The sequence below is a fragment of the Simochromis diagramma genome, unplaced genomic scaffold (genome assembly GCF_900408965.1).
Source record: "Simochromis diagramma unplaced genomic scaffold, fSimDia1.1 OVJJ01000079.1, whole genome shotgun sequence".
Taxonomy (NCBI): domain Eukaryota; kingdom Metazoa; phylum Chordata; class Actinopteri; order Cichliformes; family Cichlidae; genus Simochromis; species Simochromis diagramma.
The window spans coordinates 3,288,578-3,300,993 of NW_024387075.1; the positions used below are offsets into that span (position 1 = coordinate 3,288,578).

Below are 12,416 nucleotides of genomic sequence, written 5' to 3' on the forward strand. Positions count from 1 at the left end.
TTCTGGCTGGCTAATGTCCATCAGCACATTCATCTAAAAATTGTGGAAATTTAACGTTTTACAGTTTGAAAAAGTTCAGAAAAATGCTGGTTTGAAAAGCAATCATTTTGAGGAGCTCTTATAAGTACTTTCAAGGAATAAAAGGTTTAGATCAGAATATCAAAATTATATTCTGAACTTGCAACACTAGCTTTAGATACAAAATAAAGTCACCTCACAAGCTTTGAAATGTTCAAGAGATTCACAGCACTTGTTCTACAGCAAGAGTGGGTAATTCATTTCCTCAAGGGGCCACATGAGAAACCGGGACTGTTGTGGAGGGTCACACAAAGAAGCTTAAAGGAGACAAAATTAATACTGAGCAGAACTGAGCTCAGCCCTCCACAATAGTCCCAGTTTCTCGTGTGGCCTCTTGGGAAAATTAATTGCCCAATTCTGATCTTGAACCATGCAATCTGTGGCTGTTTCTGCAGGCAGCATCTGGCACCCTTGATATGATTTCTGAAACGGCCCATTTGCTATTTTGTTGCAATAACTTAATAACATCAGACGCCGAACGGAACAGAAATCGTTGCCATTACTGTTCATCGCCTTCACTGCTAATGATGTTGTATGACTGGCTTAGTGCTGCTGGACTGCAGGAGTCTCGGTGTGTGAGGTGACCGTAACGCTCTCTGTCCTTAATGATGACGATCAACTTCAAATCTTATTTTTATCTCCTCCATATAGGATGATAATAATCAGATGTTGCAGTTGGCACACCTGTTGTCTGCTGGGAGCTGCGGCTCTCTTTTCTTCTTTTTCATTAAACATAATAGCTTCATTACGCTTAAAGGCTCACATCTTATACAGCCACTGAGACACTTTGCCAGTGCCAATTATTCCATTTATATTATCTGACATTTTCTTCCCATTAAAAGCTACTGAACCCTTTCTTTTGCAAAGAGCGGGTGCAACAATCACATTTGATGGATATTCCAGAGAACATCGTCTCCACCGTGGAACCGTCAGACCAAAGTTAGGATTTTCTAAACATGGAGATGAAACGCAAAGAAAATGGTGGGTAGGAAAAACTTGAAAGCACTAGAAAGCGATGCCTGTTAATGCAGAAAGATTCAGTGGCAGCACCTGCTGTACTAACAGCAGGGAGATTCAAGGCAGCCAGGCTGCAGGAGAGGGGCAGAGATCAGAGATGTTCTACAGAACAGGCACAGCGGTAGGCAGGTGAAGTTAACTAACTAGCTTTGGGCATGTGTTAAGGCTGGTCTATTTATCACTCACCATCAATAATTAAATGCACAGTTTAGAAAAATTATGCAATCATATAAATCAGTGTGTTTCAAGTGTGGGGTGCTATACAGTGATCAAACATTCAAACCAATTTAAACCGCTGACAGGCTGATCAACAATGTAATGTTCTGCTTGGGTGGTGGCATGAATGTGGATTTTACTTTGACGTACACCACTTCATAAATATTGCAGACCCCACCATTCAGCAGGCCAGTGCGCCCCGGCACACCACAAAAACATCTCGAAGATTGCAATAGAGAAGCCGCTGCACTGATCCTTCCAGTCGAACAAGATCCTCTGGAACACGTCTGATCCACAGAAGTATATGCTGAAAACTGCAGGATCCAGGAGATCTGCTGCTAATGAGCTACATATTACTGGGCAGATGGTTTTAACACTGAGGTCGATGGGCGTACATATATAGAAATTCATGCTGTTTACTAAAGTCTAGCCATGATTGTTTTAATCTGTGCAATCCAAAGATCAATTTGGGTCACCAAAGGTTACTAAAACATTAGAGCATGTGTGAGAGGCTAATAATAAAGGCTAGCTGTAGGGGACAATTTGATGCATCATCCGCCAATAGGAACTCATTAGTCATCAAGATGTAGCCCGCTGAAAGACTACAAATTTAATAAAATTCAATAAAAAACAGTTTGGAATGAGAGACAATTCTGAAAATGAGTGCACGGTTGTTCAGGGATGAAATTTCTTTAATATAGGTGCACGACTGTTATATGTATGTATGTAAAAGAAAAGAGGCCAATTTTCTCACCAATTCATTAAACCTCCAGATTGATTTAACGATTGAAGCGCTGAGACTAACTGCGTTCAAGAAATGTGTTCATGGCAAATCTAACGGAAGAATATCAAGAGAAGAGGTAGCTGCTTCAGTTCAGAATAATTATGTTGCAATGACACTGCAGTAATGTAATGATACTGTAGTAAAACATTCAGTGGAGCACAGTTTTACAGGGTGATGAACAGGCCACAAGTAGGTGGGTTTGAATGAATGTGCTATTAATACCAGATGTCCCTCCATATTATCACAGCATACTCAATTACCTCTCCAGAAACAACATCCAGTCTTGCTAAATCATGTGAAGCTTTGCAAACTGTCCAGACAATAACACGTGTTCCATTTTTATTCAGACAAACCTGCAAAAATGATGTATACTATATATACTACTACTACTATTTACCACTGCAATCCCACAGCTTCCTCACCTTTCTCACCGGTGCACGGACAAGCATCTATTTATCGTAGTTCTGGCCTTTTGAACCTTTTGGCTTTTTAAAATCCTTTTTGTGTGCGATTTTGCAGCAGCCGAAGTGCAAAATAACACTAAATAACACTGACTTATACCAACTTTTGCCACACAATGCAGCTGCCTCTCTGAAAACAGAATTAGGAGAAATCCTCATAGTCGCAAGCAAAAAAAGCTGGATCTCTGAAGATGAAAGAAAACCCTGCTTTTTGAATGCTTCCAGAGATACATGAGTCTACTGAAAATTCCCCTTTGATATCAGGCAAAGGCAGCCTTATGAAGCCAGCAGTAAAATACATTGACTTTTTCATTAAACCTTTCTTATCTTTATTACCTGCTTTTGTTCAGGACGCTACTGGCATGCTTAACAAGCTCAAACAACTGGAAAACACTCACACACATACAGACAATTTCAAAACCATGCACATTAAGTAATTGTACACAATTATAGATCATGTGCAAGGCCCAGCAGCACTCGGCTACTTTTTTGGTGGTCGCCATAATCCCATGACAATTAGGAGTGATGGATGTTCATCCGAGGTAAGCAGATTATTTTTCAAAGCAACAATAGACCTAATCTTAAGATATCTTTAGATAACAGCAAGGAGAGAATACAGCACTTACATCTTACCATCTTTGTACACATCTGTATTTAGACTTTTTAATCCAAAGTGGCTGGAGGAAAATGCCTCTTACGGTCAGTTCCATGGAAAATTTGCAACGTGGGTACAGAAATAACAGAAACTAACCTACAAAGAAATGTTCCCGAACCAACAGAAAGAATGTTATAAATTGGCACAAAGTGGGGGTATGATTGAGAGAGATGATGTATTGATCCAGATCTTACCTGACCCACCAGTTTTAGCAGGTCTTTGACTCTACAAGATGAACAGCTACACAGCTATCATGATTGGGTCTAACACCTAGGGGAGGGGTCCTACAAGTGCAATCAATGAAGTCGTTGCACAGACAGATCTCCATCTGGCACAGATGGAGATCTGTTGTTTTCTCAAAAGGAGTTTACTATTAATCATTTCAGTTACTGCAAAACCTCATCGATCATCTATAGGCTAGAATGTCCCAGCTGCAAAGTTGTTTACACGGGAAAAAAATGAGACATTTACAGGAGAGCAGAGCACAAACACTCCACATGCACGGGCAATGCACGGCTAGACACTACCTGGACTTCCATATTAGTAACCCATCTATACTGTAGGCCTTTGGAAGTGATTACATCATTCTTTCCATACAAAGATGTGACACATAAAGGAGACTTAACCAAAAGGAAGCTTTCTGATTTTATAAATTACAGGCCTGGGTTAAATGACGACTTAGATTTTACTGTTTTATTCAATCTTATTTGAATCTTATTCAATTTTAAATAGTTAGATTGACTAAGATTCAAGTTACACTCATGGTATTATAGCAGTATAATACAATTACACTAGTGATTTGCATTCGTATTCTTCTGAGCTTCAACACCTGGCTTAGGTTTTTAAGTTTGCCATTGGTGAAATCCCCCCAAAAAGGAACTGTTTCCATGAAATCTGTTCCCTGATGAATGCCTGTATGCTGAAATGGAGAGGAGCTTTTTCAATCTGAATTAAACATGGCCAAGCCGTGAGAGTAAAAGTACTTTGAATGTTATTTAAAGATGAGAGTACCTTGAAGTGCTTTGATTTTTAAGCTAAATTGCACTGCTGGCTTTAACCTGGCCAGAATGTAAGATCCCGATAAAAGAAATGCATCTGAAATGCAGTTATTCTGTTTCATGCTTCTTTTCTTCTAATGTGCTGAAATCCACAAGGAAAACAAAAACTCTCTGTACGGTCCAGCTGCTAAGAATTAAAAATATGACACTAATAATACATTAGAAAAACATTAGTAGCACCAGCAGTCAAGTCCTTCTGGAGAGAGGTGATTAATTCAATAACCACTATAATGAACACAAAAATCTCCCAGGCCTCCTGTTTACTTGGTGAAGTGCTGGGCTGCTGAGGTTTAAAGGCTTCTCCTTTTTTAACTGCAAAATGACTGTTGACAATTTGTGAGTCGGACTGTTTTGAAGCAGATGAATTAGACGTTGATTGTGGTCCTGAATTGATTTCAGATTCGAGATCAAGCAAAGAATTGCCCGTTAACATCCCAAATTACAATTACTTACACCAAGTACTTGGTATGCTTGGATAATCAAGCGTAGGTAAGATTTCTGATTGGATGCAAAAGCAGCTTTATATGGATTGAACTTTTAGACATTTTAGTAAATGTGAGCTCAGAGGCATCATGAAAGAGGCTTATTATGCTTGTCCTTATTTTCTGTCACATATAATATATATATACATACATGGGGATGCTCAGGCTGCTCTACACTCTCGGTTCCAGACAGTTCTGTCTAGTCTTGACTCTGTATGTCGGAGAGCACAGAAGCCTGTTGTTCAAAGCTTCTGTTTGGGAGGGGCAGCCAATTAGAAAACAGCCACTTTTAAGGTTGAGTGAGAGAAGCTAAAGTAGTTTGTTTCAGAGAGCAAATGAACCGAGCCTTAGTATAAGGTCATTAATGATTATTTAGAACGATGAATCATGTAAATATAATCTAGTAGAGTCATTTTGTCTCAAATCAACCAAGCCTTCTGCTTGACAATCACCGATTTGGATAATAATTTTACAGCAGAACATGTGAACATTTGTGATGGTAGCTGTGAAATTTTTGTTTCATATATCAAATATTTTCAAGATATATTTGGTTTGAAAAATGTCCGTCGACCCAATTTTTTTTCTCCACACGTTGAAATCTAAGGTAATGTTTGAAAATGAATATATCAGAAACTATTAGAGACAAAAGCCTGACATTTTCATTGGTCTTTCTTACCATCAAAATGAATCAGAATCTGTAATTTGGGAGAGATGCATGAAAAAAAAAAGTACTGGCTAGGTAAAATGTGAAGAAAAAGGCCTGCACAGTCCTGCAAAGACTCAATTTTGAGCACACACTATAACCCCCCCCTGCAAATTCGGCATGGTGTATTACAAAATGCTGTAATATAAAAGCATGTAGAATCCTTTTTAATGTGAAATTCACAGGCACATAGATGAAGAAAAAGTCGTTTTCAGTCAGCGTCCATGTTGGATTGAACGAATATGATAAGTTGTGCCACAAAAACAAAAGTATCAGTAGACTGCTCGGTCCAAACAGAGGAAAATACTGGAGGTACTCTTATTATAACTAAGAAAATTACACATTACATATGCTTAATAACGTTTTGAAGTTAAGACTATTAGCAAAGTAGGATATTGACTAGATATTTACCTGAATCAGAGAACTGTGACACGTAATTGCTCCTCTGAGTTAAGCAAAACCTCCATCATTAATACCATCTCCATCATTATCTAACAGCAGGCTGCAATGCTCTCAAGTTTTCCAATTTTCAAGTTTACAACACTACATTTAATTCGTCTTAAATCTTTTAAATTTTTCTCACGTTCAGTTGTGTTTATGATTTTGCAGGTGATTAAAATGATACGTGGCTGCGCTGACTCTTTACACACCAAATATGTTTGAGGATGGGTTTAGCAAACTAAATATATCCTCTGCAAAAATAAAATTGTGGAAAAAAACACTACAAAAGAAGGAATATCAGTAGCACAATTTGAAGTTGTTGTATACTTGGGTTTATATGTCTGAACTCACCGCTGTCCACCATGTTCCCGGGTTGTCCAGGCCACAGTTGTCGCTGTACTCCAGGCAGCAGGAGTCTGGCACGCGGCTGGCATTGTAAACCTCAAACCAGTCTGTGTGGTTGGTCACTCCACAGCAACGAAACTGCGCCGGGAGAAAAACAATGAGCCTTCAGAGTCTGACCTTTTGTTATCATCACACTGAAATCCTAATTCACGGCAAAAGAAATATACATCCTCCAGTGATGGGCACGAAAGCTGTTTACCTCGCACGAATTAAGATTCCTTGGGTAAAATAACCGATATGTGCCGAGCATATAAAACACCTCATCCGCCTGATATTGAGCTGCAGCCGTCTCAAAGCCTTAAAATAACTTTCTAACTCACCCCACTTTTCTTTTAAATAAATATTTCCCCGCTTTGAGATTGGTATAGATTTTTTTATATAAGGCATCGTGGCTTTCACCACAATTCATTTCATCAGTGTAGTTGAAAAGATTAAATGCCTCTGAAAGAGATTTTTTTTTTTTCATCTGGTGGACTTAAATTCCACAGGGGAATAATGCTGTCTGCGTGGGCACAGTTGGGGATTTTGTGTTAATTTAAAACTTACTCACTTCCTTAAACAATGGAAGCACTAACATGAGGAACTACAGAATTCAAATCCCCAGAGAGAGCTGGGAAATAAAGATGTAAACTTCGGTCAGAACACACAGTCAGAATATTCAGATGTTATCACCTTGGAAAGTTAACGACCAAATGTGCGCAGCCAGTACAGATTTATTATACCGAGGATTCATTTAGTGCCTTTTGGAGCTCTTTCCTGCTCCCGTCTAAGGTAGATCTGCGTCTACATGCATGCATACATAGCTCCATAGGTGGCCATTAATAATATTCAGGGTGAACTTTGCTCCAGGGACATCTGCTGCATTATCCATTCAGTGAGTCAGCATATATGTAAGAGGCTTGGGAGGGAGTGACAGAATGAGAGCTGCCGTATAATGATCTTCATCTCAGCCAGACTCTGTGGAGACCCATACATACACACAGCGGCACTGATCTGACAAAGGTGTGTGTGGGGGGGGGGAAATGCACGTTCACGCTCGTGCTCTAGCATTTTCAGGCAGCGGTTCATTCAGGCAGATTCTTCTTATGGCATGATCCAGCGTGCAGGAAGAAAATCAAATGTGCGCATTTACACCTACACGTATAAACACACCTGGATTTGCATACAGTATTTGCATAGCAATAGATTTCTTTGTCATCATTTATGTCTTATCAGTCACCATGCACACACACATTCACAGGTAAACACGCACTAGACACACGTATACACACCAACACAGAGCAGAGCCAAACAACCAGCATGCACCGCACATTTACTAATGGAACAAAACTACAAGCCATAACACAGGATCTGTGATGTAAAAAAAAGAAGGTCCAAAGAGCCCCGAAGTCTGCGATCTATCATTTGATGTCTCCCAAACGCATTTTCTAACAGCAGCATCCATCCTCTGCAATCCTTAATTCCAAATCTGTGTTTTTCACATTGTGTTTTCTTTGCAGAGAAATATAGAGGAAGAAAACATATATATATATATAAATATTGCAACAGGAAAGTGCACATCAAAGTGAGAGCTGGAGACAAAGATTACCTCCGAGAGTCTATGATGTTTGCATTAATCTCTCTGAAAACATTTTACCACAGCATTTAAACCAGGAACGCTTTAAGTGTTTATTACTGTCAGTAGAGTCATTTCAAGACACGTCTTCTGGTGCCATTTCTCAGATTGGTGGTGTTTCTTTTATTAGCCGACTTATAAATGTCCAGATCCTATTAACAGCTAAAAGGATTGCAGTATTTTATTCGTATATTACCCTGAAAGGAGAAATGTAAAACGAAATGGTGTTTCCGCATTTCACTATTCACTTATAATTTAACGTGATCCCAGTGGCACAAAACCCCCCCCAAAACAAAAAAAGAAAAAGAGACAGTGAAACTCTTCCAATAGCAAAGATGCAATGTACTATAACAATGAATAATGCAGTCAAAATGTCACGGATTCAAGCTTGTGTTGTTGTATTTACTATTATCGGCACAGTTATATTATTTCTTTTAAAGCAGTTAAATCTAAAATAGATGCATCCCAAAGCATCGCCTACTCCCTCCGGTGATCTCACAACTTACATCAGTTTGTACTATCATCCAGGCGTTGGTCAAACCCACGTTGCCCTCTGTGCCAAAGAGCTGCAGACCCTTCTTCAGATCTCTTTGGGCGTAGTGGTCAATCTGAGAACACAGGACAGGAAACGCGGTTATTTAAGGCAGGACAACAGGACAATTTACTTTAACAAAACTACTTTTTGCTACTGTGTGGGTGAGATGTTATAAAGGACATCTTCTCTATACATTTCAGAGCAGCTGGTTTCCATTTTCATCAGCGGAGGACAAATGTGATTTAAACTCAAGTGGCAACAAATAACCACAGACTCAGTTCTCATTTGGGAAAAGCACAATCTGTCAGGAGTGAACCAGAACAGAGTGTTTTTGATACCATATATTTTGATTTTGACTTGACGAAAGACAGTACTAAAAGTTTTTTATGAATATATATTGTTCTATTGTTTATCGCAGGTTTTCTATAATTAAACATACTTAAAATAGAGAAGAGAAGAAATTGCTCCGTTCTTTCATCAATGCATGAATGTGTCTTTGTCCCACTTATAAAGGCAGCAAGTATAGTAAAATAACACAGCTATAATTAGCAATCCACCTACATACATACATACTGAAAGCTTACAGCACGGAAATACTCAGTTCATCCTCAGCTACTGCGTATGTGAGTGGTGTGGTAAAATTACACATAAGGCGTCCTTTGGTATTGTAAAGTAAAACCCTTAATAAATGGGAAGGATTACTGGTGTGAAGTGATGCATTTTAACCTAAACCGCAATGTTTTTCCAAACCAAACACCAGACCTAAACTTAATCAGCTGATTAAAGCTACTTAGATTTAGGTTTAGATTCTCAAACAAGATAAGAATCATTGTTTTCTAGGTGATAAACCTGCAATGCCTATCACTCCTACAACCTAATGTGGACTTAAAAAGGTCTACAAAATGGGGTTATTATCTTATCAACCAATATTTCCATGGTTGTACCTTCTGGCATCAGTGCCAACAAACACCTTGGAGTGAGAGAAAAAAGGTCATATTTAATAGGATGAAAACACATTGTCTAAAACTACTGGTACTGACTGGGGGGTTATTGAATGTCAAGAAAAAGCTGTACTGTTTTAAAGAGTTTCATTTGAAGGCAAAAAGAGTGCTGTGCTCACAAGTTAAACATCTGCCTACGACGTAGCCTACAAAAGGGGTCAACAGTACGCCGCAGCTTATGAATGACTGACTCTTCACTGATGACCACAGGTTACGTTATGAGCCAAGATAGCTACCATCTGCGAAGGATTCAGTCATATTTTCCTCGTCCCAACCTGCCACACCTGCGTAACTCGTGCCTTTTGCTTTCTGTATGACAGTTTGAAGTAGAAAGTAGGAGGTTAATTTGGTTAATTTTCTACATGGATCACCCCTGTTGTATTTTGGTATGCTTGCTTTGTTTCTTTGTTTTTTCATGAGCCCCTAGACTGGCAAAAAAGTTAGATTTAGGCACTAAAAAGTACTTGTTTAATTTTAAGAAATCATTGTGATTTAGCTTCAAATTTGTCACAACATTAACTATTTGTGAAAAAAATTGTCACGACAACCATCCATCCGTCATCTTAAACGATGGTGCCAGCAGGCTAAGCAGGGTATTCCAGAAGTCGTTCTCCACAGCAATACTTTCTGAGGCATTCCCAGATGAGGCATATAATCATCTGGCCTGGAGGGAGGCACATCCAAAGGGAGACTCTAGCACTTCACCTGAACTGGCTCCTTTCGACATGGATGAGCAGCACCTCGACTCTGAGGTCTCTCCGGATGTGCTTATCAGCCTATCTCTAAGGCTAAGCCGAGTCACACTAGAGAATAATTTGCTCAAGATTTTTTTTTTGGTGAGCATCAGACCGTTGATGACTGATAAATCAAGAACTTTGTCTCTTAGCTTAGCTCCATTTTTAGTCTGCATGTCTCTCTGTCCCAACCCGATGGAGAACTCCACTGTTTTGCAGCAGAGAAAAACATTGGCATGCTACTGCAAGTAAGAACCACCAAACTAATGCTGTAACTTCATTATTTTTGATATGAGAGGACAGCTGGTGCACATCTCTGAGACACCAGTGGCTGTAGTGGCTGTAGTTTCTGAGACCGCTGGAATGATCCCACTTGTTTTCTAGTCTTGTTTGTTCACTATATTGATTGGACTGATTAAAGTGGTTAAACTGCTGCATGGTTAAAGGAAAAACATGATAGGAAATTATAGTTTATGGAAGACCGGTGTTGGTAGTTGCATGCTTTGAAGGAATATCACCACTAAACATCGTTTGGATACATGAACTTTGAGCACTGAGCTGCTGCAGTCAGATCCTCACTCTCAGGCTATATTCCACACCACTTTTCACATGATATTAAAAGTGATAAACTGTGGTCAGCAGTGAGAGGACTAGATTGGATTTGGACGGCAGACCACTGAGCCAATGTTCGGTAAACAGGCTCCATGCGGGTTTAGTTTAGAAGGTCTGGCTTAGCAGAGTGAACCTAAACAAACAAGATAAAAACCCTGAACAAAATCAGCTTTTGCAGTGAGCTTTGAATCAAGAGAAAACAAACTGGGGGCGTGAACACAGTCACAGAGGTAAACATGATTAAATACCCTCAAGCCTTTGAAGTTCATAAAATCTAAAGAAAAAAAGAGAGCATGTGCGCTATACACACTGCGGGCAAACAAAAACTCCAAAGCCGTTCAGCCTTATTTACACATTTAAATGGTGGACCCCATCAAACATCAATCACATTGATCTCCACTGACCTCGCGCTTTCCTACACAGTAGCCTTTTAGCATCTGCTTTGCTCCAGACACATAACCCTTACATCAAGCCTGACTCAAAGCACTCAGATACTCAGTGAACACGGCCTTCATTTGACCAAACGACATTTAAATGCTCAATGTACTTTGCTCCATAGCTCTTCTGGCTTTCTGCGTGTTATTATATCAAATATGAGAATATTTTGCTCTCTCCAGTTTGACATTTCCACGAGAAGAAAGTTATTTTAAATTGATGGCAAAATAGATAAGGGCCATACGTCAGTCTTTTAACGCTGTGCCTTCATACAGCTGCATTTAGTGGCTGGTTTTCTCCTTAAATACTGTCTGAAACTAATCTAATAAAGCTGAATGTCATCATAGTCAAATGCAGATCCTATATTCGAGGATTCATTAAAGGTCATTAATGCCTGCTTGGCTGATGACTGTGTGAAGCTGTTTTATCAGACTAGTGGCTGTGGGGGGGGGGAAATGTGCCACTACCTCCGGAGCAATGAACCATGTGTTTTGCTTATAATCTCGTCATTGTCGTTTACAGTCACCCCTAACATCGACACAGATGCTATTTTCAGAATGTAGTAAAACACAAAGAGGCTAATGTTGTGGCCAAAAAATAAATAAATCAGCTCAAAGTGAAAGGACATGTGCATAAACAGTAAAACACGGTTAATGGTGACAGCTTAATATATTCACAGCGAAATTTTGCTCAGTAAATCTGTCACACACAGCTTTGTGTGGGGGTGGTGAGTATATACCAAATCCCCGAGTGCCAACAAGATACTTTACCAAAAATAATTACTTTTTTTTTTTTAAATTAATTTATTTTTTAATATTATTTTCAAGTGAGCGCTGCACTCACAAATAGTCCCAGCTGTTTCTTGGTATGATCTTTTGGACCCCCTTATACATAACATAACACATAACCATTATCTGTTACCATGGGGACAACAATGACAGAAGTGAAGTGCATTTTTATAATACTTAAAATTGTGACATCTTCACAAATTAAATGGGGAAAGCAGCCCATGCTCAGTTACTTGCTCCTGTCATGCAGTTAACTGCATCTTTTTTTTGTTTTTTGGAGTCTGCATTATGTTGTGTGGCAGAACTTAACTGGAAACGTTTGGTTTCACAACATGCGTTTTCCATCTGGCCTCTCTCATTCAGCCAGCATTCGATGTGTTCTCATCAGACAAGTGA

The 12,416-nt window shown here is 39.3% G+C and overlaps 1 protein-coding gene across 3 annotated transcripts in view; it reads right to left on the reverse strand.

The window, feature by feature from the left end:
- tspan4a (tetraspanin 4a) overlaps positions 1-12,416 on the reverse strand; it is a 159,246-nt gene that overhangs the window by 12,157 nt on the left and 134,673 nt on the right. For all 3 annotated transcript variants that reach the window (XM_040045684.1, XM_040045682.1, XM_040045683.1), the window contains 2 exons: positions 8,422-8,523; positions 6,247-6,378 (listed from right to left, as the gene is read on the reverse strand). In XM_040045684.1, the coding sequence (XP_039901618.1) occupies positions 6,247-6,378; positions 8,422-8,523 (234 nt within the window). The remainder of the gene's footprint in view (positions 1-6,246; positions 6,379-8,421; positions 8,524-12,416) is intronic.